Genomic DNA, 19,804 nt, shown 5'->3' with positions numbered 1-19,804 from the left:
TCATAAGCTTTTAAAAAGATAACATAGGAGAATATTTTTGTAAAAGAATTCTTGAGATACAGCACTGAATGTAAAGGAGAATATTGGAGCATTCAACTACATTCAAGAAATAACTTCCGTTTATTAAAACATACTGTAAGAATGAAAGCACAAGCCTTAGAGAGGAAGATAATGGTAACACATAATGGCCAAAAAGAGGAATTGGTTCTAGAATAAGCAACTACAAATGGATAAGAAAAAGACAACTTGGCCTGCTGCGGTGGCTCACGCCTGTAATCCTGGCAGTTTGGGAGGCTGAGGCTGGTGGATCACGAGGTCAGGAGATCAAGACCATCCTGGCTAGCACGGTGAAACCCCGTCTCTACTAAAAATACAAAAAATTTAGCCAGGGGTGGTGGTGGGCGCCTGTAGTCCCAGCTACACTGGAGACTGAGGCAGGAGAATGGTGAGAATCTGGGAGGCAGAGCTTGCAGTGAGCTGAGATCACGCCACTACACTCCAGCCTGGGCGACAGAGTGAGACTCCGGTGCAAAAAATAAAAAGAGACAACTGTATAGAGAAATGAGCAGATTTATAGAACAGACAATCCAAATGTCCAGTAAACGCATGACAAAGTACACAATCTCATTAGTAATCATGAATTGCAAATTTGAAACTGCAGTGAGATAGTATTGGATACCTATCAGATAAGCACAAATTGAGTCTAAATGTAGTCCATGTTGGCCTGGATTTGGATAAGTGTTAACTCTTTTACTCAACTGATGAGAGAGTGAAAATGTGAACACTTGGGAAAACAGTTCCATTCCTATTTATATGCCTTAATAACCCAGTGTTCTCAAACTTTTTGGTCTCAGGACACCTGTATACTCCTCTTATTTTGAAATATTAATGTCTGACTTAATATAAGACAGCCGAAATATCTCATCTGTTTCTGCATTCAGTATGTTTTGATATGTTGGTTTGGGTAACATACATGAAGACAAACTAGCCTCAGAAAGATACACGCTAGGAAAAAGGAAAGGTATGTTGATAACCATTTCAGAATAATGAATATTCCTGTTTGATACTACACCAAAGCTTGAGAAGTGGTAGTTTCTCAAGTTTTTCAAGTGGTTTGGTGCAATCTGAAGACTGCAGTCCCATCAATGAACTGTATCTTTATGCTTTAAAATTTATGGGCCGGGCATGGTGGCTCACCCCTGTAATCCCAGCACTTTGAGAGGCTGAAACGGGTGGATCATGAGGTCAGGAGTTCAAGACTAGCCTGGCCAAGATGGTGAAACCCCGTCTCTACTAAAAACACAAAAATTAGCCGGCCATGGTAGCAGGCGCCGGCAGTCCCACCTGTGGGGGAGGCTGAGGCAAAGAATCGCTCGAACCCGGGAGGTGGAGGTTGCAGTGAGCCAAGATGGTACCACTGCACTCCAGCCTGGGTGATAGAGTGAGACTCCATCTCAGACAAAAAAAAATGTGTGTGTGTGTGTGTGTGTGTGTGTGTGTGTGTGTGTGTGTATAAAATTTATTAGACGGCCGGGCGCGGTGGCTCAAGCCTGTAATCCCAGCACTTTGGGAGGCCGAGACGGGCGGATCACGAGGTCAGGAGATCGAGACCATCCTGGCTGACACGGTGAAACCCCGTCTCTACTAAAAAAAGACAGAAAACTAGCCGGGCGAGGTGGCGGGCGCCTGTAGTCCCAGCTGCTCGGGAGGCTGAGGCAGGAGAATGGCGTGAACCCGGGAGGCGGAGCTTGCAGTGAGCTGAGATCCGGCCACTGCACTCCAGCCTGGGCGGCAGAGCGAGACTCCGCCTCAAAAAAAAAAAAAAAAAAAAAAAAATTTATTAGACTACCTTGCAATTTCAGGGGTTCTTTTACCCATATATGATTTTATAACATTACTAAGTGGTCTTTGGAAAATATTGGTTCACTGAGTAATCCAGATATTCCAACTGTTGATACAGTTTTGTTTTGTTTTGTTTGTTTTGTTTTGTTTGTTTGAGATAGGCTCTTACTCTATTGCCCAGGCTGGAATGCAGTGGTGCGATCTTAGCTCACTTCCGCCTCCTGGGTTCAAGTGATGCTTATGCCTCAGCCTCCAGAGTAGCTGGGGCTACAGGCATGCACCGCCAGGCCCAGCTAATTTTTGTACTTTTGGTAGAGATGGGATTTCACTATGTTGGCTAGGCTAGTCTTGAACTCCTGGCCTCCAGTGATCCCAAAGTGCTGGGATTACAAGTGTGGGCCACCTTGCCTAGCCCTACACATTTTTAATAAAGAACAAAATTCACATTTGTTATAATCCACTGATCTCATCAGAAAAGTCTTTTAAGTGTTGGAATTAGTTAACCTTACATTGGTGGTAAGTTTTTCAAATCTTCTTATTGTCTACTCATGTTCTAAGTTGTTTTCCTTGAAGTGACAGGCTCACTTTCTTCATTTTTGAAGAAATGTGTTAGATAATCAAGTTTGAATAATCGTGGTTTGTTAGTTGTTCTTGCATGTAAAAATGGTGTTCCTTGAAAAAAGCAGTTATTTCAGTTTATAAATCACATGATCACGGAAGTTGCTTTCCTCAAGAAAAACTGTGGCATAACAGAATTAGTTTATGCTTTATTTCTCGTTTTGTAAAACAGATAATTAAAAGATGTGTATTCATGGATCAAGACTTAAAACATTAATGAGTCTTGCTGCTTCATCAGTGATATTTTCAATGATACTAGATCTACATCATTTTTACTATAATTGTAGTGCCAGTTGAGAATGTGATAACTTCTAGTACAGCCTGGTGCCAACTGCCTTCAGTTTTGGAAATACATCAACGGTTTTACCCACCATAGCTTTTGCATCATGTAACAATTTTTGCTTCAATTGTTAAACATTATTTTGAAAACTCAAAGAATAGTAAAGTCTGTTTTATTGCCCATATTTTTACTATTTCTTTGTTCTTTATTCCTTCAGGATGTTCTGAGAATCCTTCTTTTTATCATTTTCCTTTCTGGTTCAATAACTTTTCTAACAATTCTTTTGATGTAGTTTTGTCTCATGACTAATTTTTAGTTCTCATTCATCTCGCAATTTCTTGATTTCCCTTTCATTACTAGTGGATGTTTGCTGGTTATAGAATTGTTTGTTGTCAGTTCTTTTAGGACTTACAAAAATGTTATCCTGCTTTGTTCTGGCCTCCATGGTTTCAGGCGAGAAATCTGCTGTCATTTGTGTTGTTTTTCATCTGTGGATAAGGTGTCATTTCTCTTACTTCTCTCAAGGTTTTTCAGTTTAGTCGTTAGTTTTCAGAAGTTTATGATATATATTAGCATTGATTTATTTATGTGTATCCTCTTTGGATTTATTCAATTTCCTGAATCTGTAGATCTTCGAATAATTGTTCAGCTGCATCTTGTTCCTTTTCTGAGATTCCAGTGGCAGGAATGTTGCGTCATTTATTATAGTCCTACAAGTATCTTTAATGTCTTTTTTAAACAAATATTATTTATTTATTTATTGCCAGAGTTTCGCTCTTTTGCCCAGGCTGGAGTGAAGTGGTGCAGTCTTGGCTCACTGCAACCTCTGCCCCTGGGTTTAAGTGATTCTCCTGCCTCAGCCTCCCAAGTAGCTGGGATTATAGGTGTGTGCCACCATGCCCAGCTAATGTTTGTATTTTTAGTAGAGACAGGGTTTTGCAATGTTGGTCAGTCTGGTCTTGAACTCCTGACCTCAGGTGATCCACCCATCTCAGCCTCCCAAAATGCTAATGCCTGAGCCACTGCGCCCAGCCACCTTTTTTTTTTAAAAATCAGTTTATTTTCTCTTGTTTAGGTTGGGTAATCTCTCCCATTTTGTTGTTCAGCTTACTCAGTTTGTATTTTATTTTTGTTAGCGTATTTTTTGGTTTTCAACTTGGTATTTGTTTCTTTCTTGATTTCTTTGCTGAAACTTTGTGTTATTTCTTTGTGTCAAAATTATGTTTGTAATTGCCTTTTTTCTTTTTGAGATGGAGTCTTGCTCTGTTGCCCAGGCTGGAATGCAGTAGAATGTTCTTGGCTCACTGCAACCTCTGCCTCCTGGGTTCAAGTGATTCTCATGCCTCAGCCTCCCGAGTAGCTGGGATTACAGGTGTGTGCCACCATGCCTGGCTAATTTTTGTATTTTTAGTAGAGATGGAGTTTCACCATGTTGGCCAGGCTGGTCTCAAACTCCTGACCTCCAGTGATCCGACTGCCTCTGCCTCCCAAAGGGCTGGGATTACAGGCGTGAGTCACCGTGTCTGGCTGTAATTGCTTGTTGAAGCAGTTTTATAATATATAGTTTAAAATCTTTGATAGATAATTATGACATCTATGAATTCTCATTGTTTGTACCTTTTGACTACATTTTCAAATTCTTGTTCAGATTTTCCTGGTTCTTAGTATGGTATGACGTGTTATATTTGGTTGAATCGTTTGCATTTTAAGTGTTATGTTATGAAGCTCTGCATTTTATTTAAATCCCCCCTTTTAGTAGGATTTATCTGAAACTTTGCTTTTAGGGTGGAGGCGGGGCACAGCCTTGTTACTACTCCCAGGTGTAAGTTAAGATTCCAGTTCCTTAATACGCTTAAGGACTCATTGATGGAGACGTACACCTAGTAATTGCTGAGTAGGAGTGAAAACTCTGGACTTGCATTATACCTTTGTGGATACTACCCTGGCTCAAAGGGTTCCTGCTTTTCACTTGGCCTCCACTGCCACTGGGATGGAGGGGTGGGTAAGTTATCACTGGGCAGTGCTTTGAGTTTTGATTATCCAGTAGGCCTCTCCTGTCATATCTCTGTAGAGGGAGGGGTAGGGGTATGTCCTTATCATTGGGTGGATGTTGAAGTCAGGCTTCCCAATTTTTTTCCACCCACACTCTAGAGGGAGGAAGCCACGTTATTGCTCAGTGGGTATGAATGTTATGTGTCCGCACTTGACCTTCTTTGGTATCATGCTCTCTGTGGGTAGGAGTGGGGAATGGCTGACTATGTCCTCCTTTTAAGTCTTTGCAAAAGGTATATGGCTTGGGCTTTTATTTGTGCCATTTGGCTTAAACTGGTTTGTTGTTGTCCATGAGTTTTTTGTCTTGGTAGCCTGCTGCTTCCCTGCTTTTTTGACTAGACACAGCAGAATTTTCTTCGAGTTTCATGTATGTGTGTGCCTGTTGGTGTTTCTGAGTTGTCTGCTTCTCTAGCAACTTTTCTTGTGTATATGAGTCAGAAAGGAAACCTAGGGAATTCATCCTCTTTTGTTTCTTGGCATCTGAAGCCCTCATTGGTCTGCCCTCTCTCTACATTCTGTTGTCTTCTTTTGTTTGTCTTACGTATCATGGCCAAGGGTTTTTAAAGCTGTATTTAGTGGAAAAAACAGAGAAAAGTACATTTTCTGCATTTTGTCTGGAAGTGGAAGTCTGCATTCATTTTTGCCTTTTATCCCTGAATATAGATTTCTGGGATGATTATGTTTTTCTTCTTCAAGCATTTAAAAGACATTGCATTGTTTCCTGTCTTCCATGGTTTCTAATGAGAAGTCAGGTGTGGTGTCAGTAGTATCATTATTCCCATGTATATAATAATGTTTTGATATTCTCTGGCTGCTTTCAGGATTTTCTCTTTATCTTTGGTTTTCAGCAGTCTGACTATGATGTGCCTAGGTGTGGTTTTCTTTGTATTCATCCTGCTTGGGGGTTGCTGAGCTTCTTGAAACTGTAAGTTGACATTTTTCACCAAATTTGTGATAAGCTTGACTTTTATTTCTTACTCTTTTTCTGTCTCATTTCTCTCTCCTCTTCCTCTGTAACTCTAATTATATGAATGTTAGTATATTTGATATTTTATAGACTACTGAGGGTCTGTTTGTTTTCTTCCCAGTGTTTTTACTTTTAGTACCTCAGAATAGGTATACTATTCATGCATTTTCAAGGAGATGGACCATTTTTCTACCAATCTCTTGTTAAGCCCATCCACTAAAATTATCATTGAAATAACTATACTTACTAGTTGTAGAATTTTCTTTTCTTTTCTTTTGAGACGGGGTCTTGCTCTGTCACCCAGGCTGGAGTGCAATGGTGCGATCTCGGCTCACAGCCACTTCCACTTCCCGGGATCAAGCGATTCTCGTGCCTCAGCCTCTCATGTAGCTGGGTCTATAGGCGTACGCCAGCGTGCCTGGCTAATTTTTGTATTTTTAGTAGAGATGGGGTTTCGCCATGTTGGCCAGGCTGCTCTCAAAGTCCTGGCCTTAGGTGGTCCACCTTCCTTGGCCTTCCATAGTGCTGGGATTACAGGCAGGAGCCATCGCACCCAGCACTGAAACTCTATTTAAATATAGATTTTAGCCAATGATATTCTGCTTTTTTTTCCCAAGGGTAAAATGACCTCCCATTCCAGCCAGTTTTTGGTTATTTACAAGTAACTTCAATTAGTTAGCTGTTACATTTTATTCAGATTTGAGACATTTTAGGAAAGTTATTCTGATATTAGTCCCTATGCTGTTACCAAATAAATAAATAAATAAATAAATTTATGTGTGAGAGTCATTGTTTTATTAAGGTATATTTTACATACACTCTAATTCACCTCTTCTAGATGTGTATGAATGTGATTTGGTAAATATGAACAGTAATTTAACTACCATCATAGTCAAGATACAGAATGTACCCTTTACCCATAAATTTGCTCATGACCCTTTGAAGTTACTGCCTTCCTCCCACTCCAGCTCCTGGCAATCACTGATCTGTTGCTTTTGTATAGTTTTGCCTTTTCTAGACTAATACATGAATGGAACCATACAGTATGGAATCTTTTCTGTCTGCCTCTTTTTACTTAGCATAATAGTTTTGAGATTGGTCCATTCACTAGCTTACAGTTGAGTTTCTTTCAATTTTTGGCCAGTATATAAAGCTGGTGTGAGCATTTATATAACATGCTTCATGTGGATGTATCTTTTCATGTTTCTTGGGTAAATACCTAGGACTGGAATTTCTGACTTGTTGGAAATATATTCTTAACTTTGGAAAACAGTTTCACAGTTTCTTAAAAAGTGTCTGTATAACTTTTCCATTTCTAGAGATCTGAGAGTTCCATTTGCTGTACATTGTTGCCAGCACTGGATATTGCCACTGTTTCTAAATTTTAACCATCTGTTTGGCATTTAGTGATACTTTATTGTGGTTTGATTTTGCATTCCCTGATGATTAATTAGATTGAGCATCTTTTTATGTCTTTATTTGCCATTTGTATATCTTTGGTGACATGTCTGTTAAAATATTTTGTCTCTGCCACCATTTTTTTCCAATTGATCTGCTTGTCATCTTGAGTTGTAAGAGTTTTTTATATATTATTCACAGAAGTCAGTTATTGGAGATGCGTTTTATAAATATTTTTGCCTAATGTTTGACTTGTTTTCATTTATTTAGCAATGTTTATTGAACAGCAGAGGGTTTAATTTTGATGACATTTGTCATTTGTTAATTTTTTTGGGATTTGAAAAAATTATGCTTTTTATGCCTTATTAAAAAATCTTTGCCTGCCCCAGGGTTACTTGTAGGTTTAAAAAATCCATTTATGGTTAAATTACACATATGATAAGAGAATATGAGATAAGATTCATGTTTCTTTGTTTTCCATACGGATTATTTAGCAGTTCCAGCATCATTCTAAGTGATTATTTATTTCTCTCTTGAATTATCTTGGCCCCTTGGTCAAAAGTTAATTGAATATGGAAAAGTGAGTCTATTTCTGTATTTTCTGTTCTTCTGACTTATTTTTCTCTCCTTATACCAAAACCAAACACAAAATAGATTTTTTTTTCAAAATCACAAGTTCATATTTATGTTTTCAGTTTAATTTAATATCACAATTACATATCTTTAAAACAGCTTTATACCTGTAGCTAAGCTATAATTGTATATTTTCTTTTAATGTCATCTTTCCCATAACTGAAAAAGTCATTAAAAGAAGGAAAGATTATTTTTGTTTCAATTTAAAAGTAATCAAAACTAAGTGTACAAGTATTAAATAGTTAAAGCTAGTAGATCAGTAATGAAATTTAATACTGCGTTTTGCTATCTCTTTTTGAGTTTACTAGTGATGTAAGAGATATTTGAGTTATTTGCTGTGATTATATAAATACTCTTGATACATAATTCAGCTGTTAGCATCATGTTAATTTGTGGCATTAATATTTTTACTGATAGCCCTTCTGTGATTCTGATTTTTGGTAGTGGTTTTTACCTGGCAAGTAGCATTTTGTCGGTTGGCAGGTACTGGGAATCTGCTTTATCACTTCTTTTTTAAGAAAAGTGGAAAACACAAACAGTTTGTACACCAAAGTTATATTTCAAGGATTCCATTCAACCAGAATCTGGTTCACCTTATTGACTCAACTTGGGGATATATGTACTAGATTTTTACATAAATCTGTTTGGAGAAACTCGTTTTATCCGTGTAATGTTTGTAAGACCAGAAGTTCTTTTACTGTTCTTGAAATAAAACTTTTAAGAAGCTGAGTATTCTTCTGTTTGTTTCAAATTTGGACTAAAATTACCCTAAGGTTTTGGACTAAAGAGAAAGCAAATAATCTGTTCTTATGTTCTTAAAAGATGTGATTTAAGTGTATCCAACTAACTTGATTCTTACTGTGTCTGTGTTTACTCCTACTCAAATGAAAGCTTTAAAATTTTTTCCCACTTTTTGAAGTGTTTAACTCTTCTGTACTATGCAGTGTTTTTTAACTTTAAAGTTGTGTTAAGCAAACATGTTTAAATTAATAATTCAATTTCAAAAACCCTAATTTCAAACAATAAGTTTTATCATCGTATACATTATGAGCTTTTAGGAATAACCAAAAAAACGGGAGTGGATGTTTTATGTGGAAGTTATGTGTATCCCTTTTCTGCTTTTGGCTACGGACAGATATCTTAGAATTAGCTTTATGGTGCATTCATCTATATGATTATTTCAGTTAATATCATCTTAATATAATACAGGTTACTTGAGAAGAAAACAAACTCTTAACCCACTGTTGGAGAGAGAGCAGGTAGTATACTAACTTTGATACAGAATTTCATGTGAGGAAAAAAAGGAAAATATTTTCCATGAAAAGTTGAGTTTTTATCTAAAATTCTCCTAATTTTCTAGAAAAACCTTAATTTTTCTAAAAATATGTTGAAGAATTACATATATAATTTGAAGAATTATATATAAAATTCACTTTGCTGTATATATAGGCTGCATCTATAGAGCTATATATAGGCTGTATATATGCTATATGCTCTATATATGGTATATGCTACATATATAGAGCATATAGCATATATAGAGGCTATATATATAGCAAGTGAATAATAGATATACATTTCTAGGAATACCCCAAATATTAGAACGTATATACTAAAATCACATCAGGAAACAAATAATAGCATCCCAGAAATTCCATTCAAGACTCCTGTTGGTTACTACTCCTAACTCCCCAAAGACATGCACTGTCATCACTAGTAACAACATAGGTGAGTCTTGCATGTTTGTACTTTGTGTAATTGAGCTACTAAGTACTGTTTTCTGTCATCTTTCACATATGTATTTGTGAGATAAATCCAAATTGTTGCTTCCAGTTGTTTATTTTTCTCATTGATGTATAGTATTCTGTTGTTAAGAGTACCGTAATTTATTTATTTTACTGTTGGGCATTTTGGGGACTTTCAATTTGAGGTCATTATGAATTATGTTTTTGAACATTCCAGTACATTTCTTTTGGTTGACACTGAGAGCATTTTATGGATTCTAATCCCAGAGTGGCTACTTTCTTTTCTTACTTTCTTTTTTGTTTTTCTGAGACAAGGTCCAGCTCTGTTGCCCAGGCTGGAGTGCAGTGGCACAATCTTGGCTCACTGCAACCTCCACCTCCTGGGTTCAAGCAATTCTTCTGCCTCAGCCTCCCGAGTAGCTAGGATTACAGGCATGCACAACCATGCCTGGCTAATTTTTGGTTTTTTTTTTTTTAGTAGAAATGGGGTTTCGCCATGTTGGCCAGTCTGGTCTCAAACTCCTGGTCTCAAGTGATCTACCTGCCTTGGCCTCCCAAAGTGCTGGGATTACAGGCATGAGCCACCATGCCTGGCTGTATGTTATTTTCTTACAACCTAAATAAAAGCCATTATGTAAACAAGACAGAGTATTCAGTACATTTCCATAGTTGATGAATTTATCTTTATTACTTGTATGTAACTAATTATGAACTCCTTGAGTTCAATTCCTCTTTCATTTCCTGACTTATGGGCTTGAGCAAGGAATTTAACCTCTCTGCTTCATTTGTAAAATGAAAAATAGTGGTATCTACCTAAAATGGTTGTGGTTAGATGGGAATAAAGTAATTTCTTTTCTTTACTTGCTTACTTTTTTTTTTTTTTTTGAGATGGAGTCTCACTCTGTTGTCTAGGCTGGAGTGCAGTGGCGCGATCTCGGCTCACTGCAACAACCTTCACCTCCTGAGTTCAACTGATCTCCTGCCTCAGCCTTCTGAGTAGCTGGGATTACGGGCGCTTGCCACCAGGCCCAGCTAATTTTTGTATTTTTAATAGAAATGGGGTCTCACCATGTTGGCCAGGGTGGCCTCAAACTCCTTACCTCAAGTGATCCACCTGCCTCTGCCTCCCAAAGTGTTGGGATTACAGGCGTGAGCCACCGTGCCTGGCGTAGATGGGAATAAAGTAATTCTTATAAAGTACTTGGCTTAGTTGCTGGCAAATAATAATGCTTACTGATTCTTTCATATTACCCATATTTTGTTGGCTAACTTTATGCCTTCCTTAAATTACGAAATTCTATAAAGTATCCTTGTCTATTTTAAAATTATACTCATTTTTATAACTTACAAGCTTTATTTTTATATATCCAGGATACTAGATATTTGTAATTCAAATTGGAGGTTATTTTTTGTCATTTGATTTTTTTTTTTCTGTAATGTGTGTTCTCACCACATAGAAGTTTTTACATTTTTATGTAGTCAGATTTATTCATGTTTTTATTTATGGTTATGTTAAAGATAGCTATTCGGGACATATTTCTTCAGGGTTTATAATTTATGTATGTTATTACAAATAGAGAAATTACTTTTTCTTTGACCCAATAGGTAGAGGGCAGTTTTGTGGACTCAGAAAGCTTGCCTCTCCTATTTTATTTTAGAAAAATCTCTGAGATTCTGCCTCCTCGTTTCCAAGCCGGAGTTTAAAATATTTACATTTTTACTTCATAGTGTTAAGACATTGTGTAACGTAAGTATAGTGTTTAAAAAAATATCTTAAAAATGTAATAGTGATTTGGCAGAGACCAAAGCATGGAGGGCCTTGAAATGCTGCTCTATTTGTTATCTATTATTATAAAGCAGTTACCATAAACTTAATATTTTAAAACAGCACCCATTTACTTAGGTCAGAACTCTGGGCATCAGGCTCAACTGTGCTGTTTAAGGTCTCACAAGACTCGAATCAAGGTGTTACCTGGGTGGAGGTTCTGGGGGTGAATCCTCTTCTAGGCGCATTCAGGAGTGGGAGGAATTCAGTTCTATGCAGTTGTAGGACTGAGCTCACCATTTTCTTACTGCCTATTGGCCTGGGTCACTCTCAGCTCCTAGAGGCCACTCTTTGGTTTTTGCTCCTGGCTCTTTTTAATCTTCAAAGACAGCAACAGTGTATTGAAATGTTCCCTTGCTGTGAATTTCCCTTTTACTACTAGCTGGAGAAAACTCTGCTTTCAAAGGGGTTGTTTGATTAGATTAGGCAAATCTCCCTTTTGATTAATTCAAAGGCAGTTGATTGGTGACTTTAATCTGCAGAATTCCTTTGCCATATAATGTATTAATAGCATTATCCCTGCCATGATATTTCACCATATTTACAGCCTCTGTATTAGGGTAGGAAATTTGGTCGGGTTGGTGGTATGTGGGCATTTTAGAATTCTGCCTACCACACTTTCTGTATTGAGGGGTTTGCATCTGATTCAGAGTATATTTGTATTCCTTTAGAAAGATTACTGTGGCAGCAGTGAGGAGGATGGGTCAGAAAGGAAAGATACTGGCAGGAGAAAAATTCTACTCTTAGCAGCCTCTATTTTGATTTTGTAATGTCATTTGATGTTATTTTTTTAGCAGATGTTTCAATCAGAAATGTGTGTTTAATAGTATGCCAACTAGAATAATTAGCCTGGGCCAGAACAAGAATTAGGAATCAGTCATTGAAATATTCATTACTTCAGGTCAATTCATATACAGAATAATTTCATAGATTAGGTTTTATTTCAGTCAGTTTTATTTCATTTTCTAAAGTGAACAGTTGTTTAAACACCCGAATCTCATTAATAGCATTTTAATAAACACAGTATTAGGGTGGGTTTACTTCCCCACATTGCGAATCTCATGGATTCTATGTTGATTCTTATTGGCCTAATTTTTGAATCAAGCATTATTTATTTTAATTCTTTGGTCTTACAGTTTTGTATTTTTCAAGCTATATTTTTTCCTCTGAATACCACATTTGCCACATCTCAGATTTTTTTGATGTTTCTTAATCATTTAAAAATAATACATGATTTTTCTTCCTGATTAAAATTCTGCTGTTATATAGAAAGGAGTTTTAAATTTTGCCAGTGGATAGATTTGGGAGTTTATCCTTACATTGTGAATTTCTAATTTTTATTGTGTTAGGTCTAGGGACACATCTGCTTTTACTGAATATAACCTAGGAAATACCTGCTTTTTAAAATACATGGACGTTTCTTTATGACCATATATGTGAATTTTTTTTGAAAATTCTATGTACATTTGAATAGAATATATTTTCTTTATTTTTGAAATACAGAAATCTGTGTGTATTTTATGTGTCAGTTTGAATCAAACCTGATCATTGTTATTATTTATTTAATATCTATTTAATATCCTGATTTGAGAGCTATGTTAAAGTCTAATCTATGCATGTTATTTCTATTCAGCTTTACTTTTTATATATGAAATATATATATTAGGTGTATAAACTTTAATGACTATGGCTTCTTTTGGAATTCACACTGTAACATAAAACATGTTATTATGAAATACTATCTTTGACTTGTTCATTGCTTTTTAGTTTGAATTCTATTCCTTTGGAATTATTGCTATACCTGCATTTTTTGGATAGCATTTGTTTGTGTTTTTTCCCCTCAAGTCTGTTTTTGAGTTGTGTATGTCACTGTGTATGAGTGTATATATATATATAGTGTCAGGCCGCTCCTGTGTTGCTATAAAGAAATACCTATTGCTGGGTAATTAATAACAAGAAGAGGTTTAATTGGCTCAAGATTCCACAGACAGTACAGGAAGTGTGGTGCTGGCATCTGCTTCTGGTGAGGGCTTCAGGAAGTTAGAAATCATGGTGGAAGGAGAAGGGGGAGCAGGCATCTCATAGAGCAAGAACAGGAGCAAAGGAGAGGGGTGGAGGTGCCATACACTTTTGAACAACCAGATCTTGTGAGAACTCACTCATTATCGCAAGGATAGCACCAAGCCATGAGGGATTTGCCCCCATGACCCAAACACTTCCCATAACGCCCCACCTCCAACATTGGGAATTACAGCTCACCGTGAAATTTTGGCAGGGACAAATATCCAAAGTATTTCATTCATTTTTTAATTATATATGTTGTACACACACACACACATATACATAAATGAAGTCTGTAGTGTAGTTTTATGTAAAATATGTATATGTGGTAAGTAGTATATTTTGCATGTTTTGAAAGTTGCTATCTTTTACTAGAGAATTTAACCTATTTACATTTGTTTTCTATGGACTTGAATGTTAGCTTAACAGGCATTAAAAATTTTGGTTTTAAATAATTTTTTATAGACCTAGGAAAATAATGATTTTTTTGGGTTTCTTTTTAATTCACTATTGGTAATGAGAACTGATGCCTGATTTTTCTTTCTTTGTAATGATCTGTTTTCTTCTTTATGTGGCTCCAAGAATTTTCCTTTTATCCTTGTTATTCAAACTATCTGGGAAGTTTTTACCTGAAGCTGCCATTCAGGGAGTTTAAGGAGGCATTGTTACAGATTAAGAGTGGGTATTTTTGTAGGGATGTAGAGATAAGTGGAACAGTGATAATGACTCTTTGTGTTTTAGGTTCCTCATCTGTTGAATGAGGATTATGCTTAATTAAATGTTAGCTTTTATTATTAGATATTTTCATAACTTTTCCTTTAGAATTTTGGTGATTAAAATCCCTCCCGTTTTCTCGCTTTCTGGTACTCATATAAAACAGACATTGGACCTTCTGGATCAGATTTTCATGTCATTTTACCTCTTTCTCTTACTTTCCATCTTTGTTCTTTATTACTGCATCCTGGGAGAATCCTAGTTGCCTAATACGAAGAAAAGATTGGTGAAGGTTAAAAACAAATTTGGAGCATGGGGAGCCTTATAATACTTATTTATTAGAGTACGTAGCCTAAGACCATTGCTATAGTTGATACAGAATAAATACTGGATAGTTAATTAAACGAACTGTGGAATATTTAACTTCTTGGTATTTTTTTATGATACAACTTTAATCTCAGAAATTTTGTTCATTCTGTTTTGTTTTATAAATATATTTTGACAGATTCTTATTTCAATCTGTTAAAGAAAAGTTTTGAAAATTCCTCAGACTTGTTCTTAAAACTGGTAATATGAGCTCTCACTGAGTTTTTGTTGTTATTGTTATTGTGTTCTTGGATTAATATGGGAAAATATTATAACATTATAACATGCTACTTTTTTTTTTTTTAAATTTTAGAGACAGGGTCTCACTTTTGTTGCCCAGGCTAGAGTGCAGTAGCATGATCACAGCTCACTGCAGCCTCAACCTCCTGGGCTGAAGCAATTTTCCCACCCCAGGCTCGTGAGTAGCTGGGACTATAGGTGCATGCCACCATGCCCACCTAATTATTGTATTTTTTGTAGAGATGGCGTTTCACCATGGTGCCCAGGCTGGGTTTGAACTCCTGAGCTCAAATAATCTACCTGCCTCAGCCTCCCGAAGTGCTGGGATTATAAGCATAAGCCACCATGCCCAGCCAAGAGCTATTTTCTTTATCCCTCCTCCCCAAATGTTAATTAGCTTTGTAATTGTTACTTATGTATTATATATGTTACTTATTATATTATTAATATTTTAACTTGCTCGATTTCTTTTACGTGTAGTGTATAAGAGTGTTGACATTTGAGAAGTACCCTGTCGAAATTCATTCTTTGATATTGTCTACAATTTTACAAGTACTGTTTATTTGGTTTAGGAAGATACATTCCAGACTATGTATATATAGTAAACATTTTCTTTTAATGCCGAATATTCTTCATTAGCTATGTAATTGTAACCGACGGGTTTGAAGTGTTCTCCTAAATGTGGTGTTTTATTTTCCTTCCTTTATTCACTGATATCTTTATATGATATTGTAAATTAGTATGTTAGATATATTCCAGTACTTTTCATAGTAGTTTAGCTAATGTCATATAATATTTTTCATTGCAGGTTTGATTAAGAGAACATATTTGTATTTCTAAAATGAGAAAGACACTGAGAAGATGGTGAATTTAAATTATTTATGTTATTATATACTTACCTTTCATTATATTTTGTCTGCCAAGATTATTTTTAGTGCAAAAGGCTTCTGCAAAACTTTCCATATGGTATCAAAATAAGCGATTTTAGATTTTATCAATTCAGCAGAAATTATTTTGTTATGTTAATGAGTTGTTATAAACATTTTTCAACAGATTGATTGTACTTTTTCTCTCGACATTTATGTGGCCTTTCTGTTCAGACATTTAGACTACCCAAGGTGTTGTATTTGTAGTTAATTCTGGGTTCTGTTAATGCACTAAACATATTTATATAGCTACCTTGGGAGTTATAATACAAAAAATTACCTGTATTGTGAAAGCTTGTTATTACACTTTATCAATGAAGACAGATATTTATTTTTTCTGTGTTTCTAATGCATTAATACCCTTGAGTGCCAAAATAGAACTGAAATGTTATTCTGTATATTTATGTAAAATTAAAGTGTCACAACTGTAATTAGTGTTTATGAGTTATTTAGAAGCTATAGTGGTCTATTGCCTTGCAGTCAGAATTTGTGGAAGATACACCAAGAGTCACTTAGCTTTCTTTTTTTCTGCTTTAATTTTCTTTCTTTTTCCTTCCTGCCTTCCTGCCTTCCTGCCTCTCCCTCCCTCCCTCCCTCCCTCCCTCCCTCCCTCCCTCCCTTCCTTCCTTCCTTCCTTCCTTCCTTCCTTCCTTCCTTCCTTCCTTCCTTCCCTCCCTCCCTCCCTCTCTCTCTTTCTTTTTCTCTTTCTCTCTCTTTCTCTTTCTTTCTCCTTCCTCCCTTCCTCCCTCCCTCCTTCCCTCCTTCCTTCCCTCCTGTCTTTCGTTCTTTTGTTCTTTCTTTTCATGGAATCTGGCTCTGTTGTTCAGGCTGGAGTGCAGTGGCGTGATCTCGGCTCACTGCAGGCTCCGCCTCCTGGGTTCATGCCATTCTCCTGCCTCAGCCTCCCGAGTAGCTGGGACTACAGACACCTGCCACCACGCCTGGCTAATTTTTTGTATTTTTAGTAGAGATGGGGTTTCACTATGTTAGCCAGGATTATCCTGGTCTCGATCTCCTGACCTCGTGATCCGCCTGCCTTGGCCTCCCAGAGTGCTGGGATTACAGGCATGAGCCACTGTGCCCGACCAAGTTTTTATATCTTTTTCTATTCTTAGTTCTTTCTGATTCAGCCCTCAAGAGTCACTTAGCTTTGTTATGTTGATTCAATGCAGTGGACTGATGACAGTGAGGAAGAGTTTGATATTATGTGATATACAGATTTATACATAAAACATTGAAAACAATTATACTTTTAACTACTGTAGTTTCTGGGTAATTAGCAGAATATAGAGTCAGTGTAGTAACATGTGAAGATATCCACAGTAATGTTAGCAGGGCCAACTGTCTCTGTTACATGAGGCTCCAGTTATCTCAACTAAGCTATTTATGAGCCACACTTACAAACAAGATCACCAAAAGTTAAGTCTTTTTGGTATCTATAAACAGGAACACCTATCTATTAGGACCTGTATCAAGCAGCATTTTTGGTGCTTTGGATACAAAGATAGTATGGCACCACGATTGAAGGATCTTGGACTAGGAAGAGGAAAATATAAACAATGATCATGTAATGGTGTAAACAAACATATATATTAGATAGGCATTTCCCACAGAGAGATTTCATACTGTATGGTACAGGGTCCATCAAACTCTGCTCAAAGAAAATGATGCTCAAAGTGGACTTGGGAGAATGAGGAAGAGTTTATGAATCATTCTAAGGGAAAACTGAATAAGTAAATGCAACATTTTAGATAATTTGTTCTGACTTCTTATGTGTTCACTTACCCTAGACTGCCCCTCTTGTTTGGGGCTTATTTCTGTGTGTTTTACCACTTGCAAGATAATGGAGGCGGGTTGAAATGGGAAAGATACCAGATGACTAATTTTTTCCCCCGCATTTCCATCTTTTGTTAAGAAATTTGAAATTGATTGCTGCATTGAAGTATGTAATTTTTTGTGTGTGAGTCTTTAACCATTTGTGTCCCCGTTAACTTATAATTGATGAGTTTATTTTGTATTTATTTCTAGGCTGGGTAAAAAATAGTAATGTGTCTCATAAATAATATATATTCCTGTTACTGGTTTTGGTGGGATTTAAAAACTTTATAATAATCCTCAATATAGAAACCTGCCCTTTTAACCACATTACTATTTGCTTTTTAAAAAAATCTTTAGGTTTTTGTTTCAAAAATGCTTCAGAATTTATTTTTGAAAATATAAGGAAAAAGTGAAATTCTAACTTTCTAATTTGAATGGAAGGATGAGTTGGTAGCACACAAAGCACTAAATTGAGTAATGTAGATTTTGTTATTTTTAACTAATCCTTTGTTTAATATTTTGCAGGTTCAATTTGTTTTACTTGTGATATACAGAGAGTTTTTTACACCTTCCCAGCTTATATTTGAATATCCCTTTTCAAGGTTTTATAAAGAGATTTCTCTCCTTTACCCCTTTCAGCGATGTGCATTTTGTAAGCACCTTGGAGCCACTATCAAATGCTGTGAAGAGAAATGTACCCAGATGTATCATTATCCTTGTGCTGCAGGAGCCGGCACCTTTCAGGATTTCAGTCACATCTTCCTGCTTTGTCCAGAACACATTGACCAAGCTCCTGAAAGATGTAAGTTTACTACGGATAGATTTTTTAAAACCTTCAACCAATGTACTTACAATAACAAATGTTGTAAATTCCCTGAGTGTTATTCTACTTGTATTAAAAGGTAATAATACATAATCTTTAAAATCTGAGGGATCTTTGCCAGAGATCCTTGGGGAGGGAAATGTTATCAATGGTTTCATTGAAGTTAAATCCAAAAAGTTATTTCCTCAGAAAAATCAAATAAAGTTTGCATACTTTTTTATTCTTAAAACATTTTAAAAACCACTGTAGAAAGACGTAAATACTGACTATGCAGTATTTCTAATTTATACTATAAAATAATTTATTAAAAAGTTAATCAGTATTCAACATCTTTTACACAAAAAGCCATCCAGTTGAAGAATTAGAATACAGTTCATTCAGGTGTTATTTCAGGATTTACATTAATAGGAACACAAACACTTCTGAAATTCTTAGAAATTGTGTATCCCTGATAGGTGTGACAGAAATCTCTGCTAGCACCTTTTCATGATTCGTCTATCTTGGTCATCTGTAATCTGCAGTTGTGCAGTTTTTCTTTCTTTTCCAAATAGTATTTTATAATTCAATGAAAATGTTTAAGTGCTTGAAATTTACATTATACAGGAAATTATAACTCTTTACTATTGTATCATTGAAGAGAGATTTCTCCTTTTTCTTACTATGTGTTTTCCCAGTGAGCATGTATGTTTTGGGATTTTTTTCCTGTAGTCTATTGAATTTCCAATCTCATCATGAAATCTCCGTGATATTTTATTCAATCTTTTTTATGTCACCTCTCAGTTACCTAATGTTAACTTTTACCTGTTCTTAGCAATGTTGATAAAAGCTTTTTTCCTGTCTTCTCCAGGTCTGTGAAACATAAACATAGTTACCCCAGGCTTAAACTAATCTCAAATACAGTTCGTCTACATGATCATTATCCCTTATCTTTGTTTCGTACAATGATTTCATTTTCTGTTAAAATTATTTTGTGTTCACATATGTAATCATACTGCCCTTAGTAACCTAGTGTCCAGACAAATTATAAGCAAGGCAAACTTAAATTTTAACTTATATTTAGGCGAATAAATAAGGGATTTAGAGTTTTAAAATGCTTTGGATGCACCCTCTTAAATCTGGAAGAAAATAACTTCCATGCCCAGCAACTGGTACGGCTACTGTTTATGTACCAAGTGACTTCAGCAGGTACGTAAACTGTGGATTATATTCTGGGCGGTATAATAAATAGACTTTGTCATCTCAATCAAACAATTGTGTGTGTGTGTAAGCATCTGAGTTTTATTCAGCCTTTTGTAGTTATGCTTTAGACCTCAGTAAACAACATGCAAACTTTTATAAGAATGTTTTCCTAATGTTAGAACATTTTATTACTTAATGGCAGTGCTACTTTCTACTGAAAACTGTGTTCTAATAGTGTATACCTTCAGTTAATGTTAGCAATCATAAATCAGTTTGCAGAATAGTAGAATAAGTACTGAGGTGAGATAATTTGCTAT

The 19,804-nt window shown here is 36.0% G+C and overlaps 1 protein-coding gene and 1 long non-coding RNA gene across 2 annotated transcripts in view; both read left to right on the top strand.

The window, feature by feature from the left end:
- The window catches only part of KMT2C (lysine methyltransferase 2C), a 199,030-nt gene that overhangs the window by 37,090 nt on the left and 142,136 nt on the right, over nt 1–19,804 (top strand). Inside the window, exon 5 of the mRNA XM_025378764.1 lies at nt 18,125–18,287. Within this exon, the coding sequence (XP_025234549.1) occupies nt 18,125–18,287 (163 nt within the window). The remainder of the gene's footprint in view (nt 1–18,124; nt 18,288–19,804) is intronic.
- LOC112620340 lies at nt 1,382–16,093 on the top strand. Its single transcript, XR_003118515.1, has 3 exons — nt 1,382–1,411; nt 9,851–9,860; nt 14,982–16,093. It is a non-coding gene; the product is annotated as an uncharacterized LOC112620340 (long non-coding RNA).

This window comes from Theropithecus gelada, chromosome 3 (genome assembly GCF_003255815.1).
Source record: "Theropithecus gelada isolate Dixy chromosome 3, Tgel_1.0, whole genome shotgun sequence".
Lineage (NCBI taxonomy): Eukaryota > Metazoa > Chordata > Mammalia > Primates > Cercopithecidae > Theropithecus > Theropithecus gelada.
The sequence above is the reverse complement of the archived record's forward strand: the minus strand, read 5'-3'. Positions and strand labels throughout refer to the sequence as shown.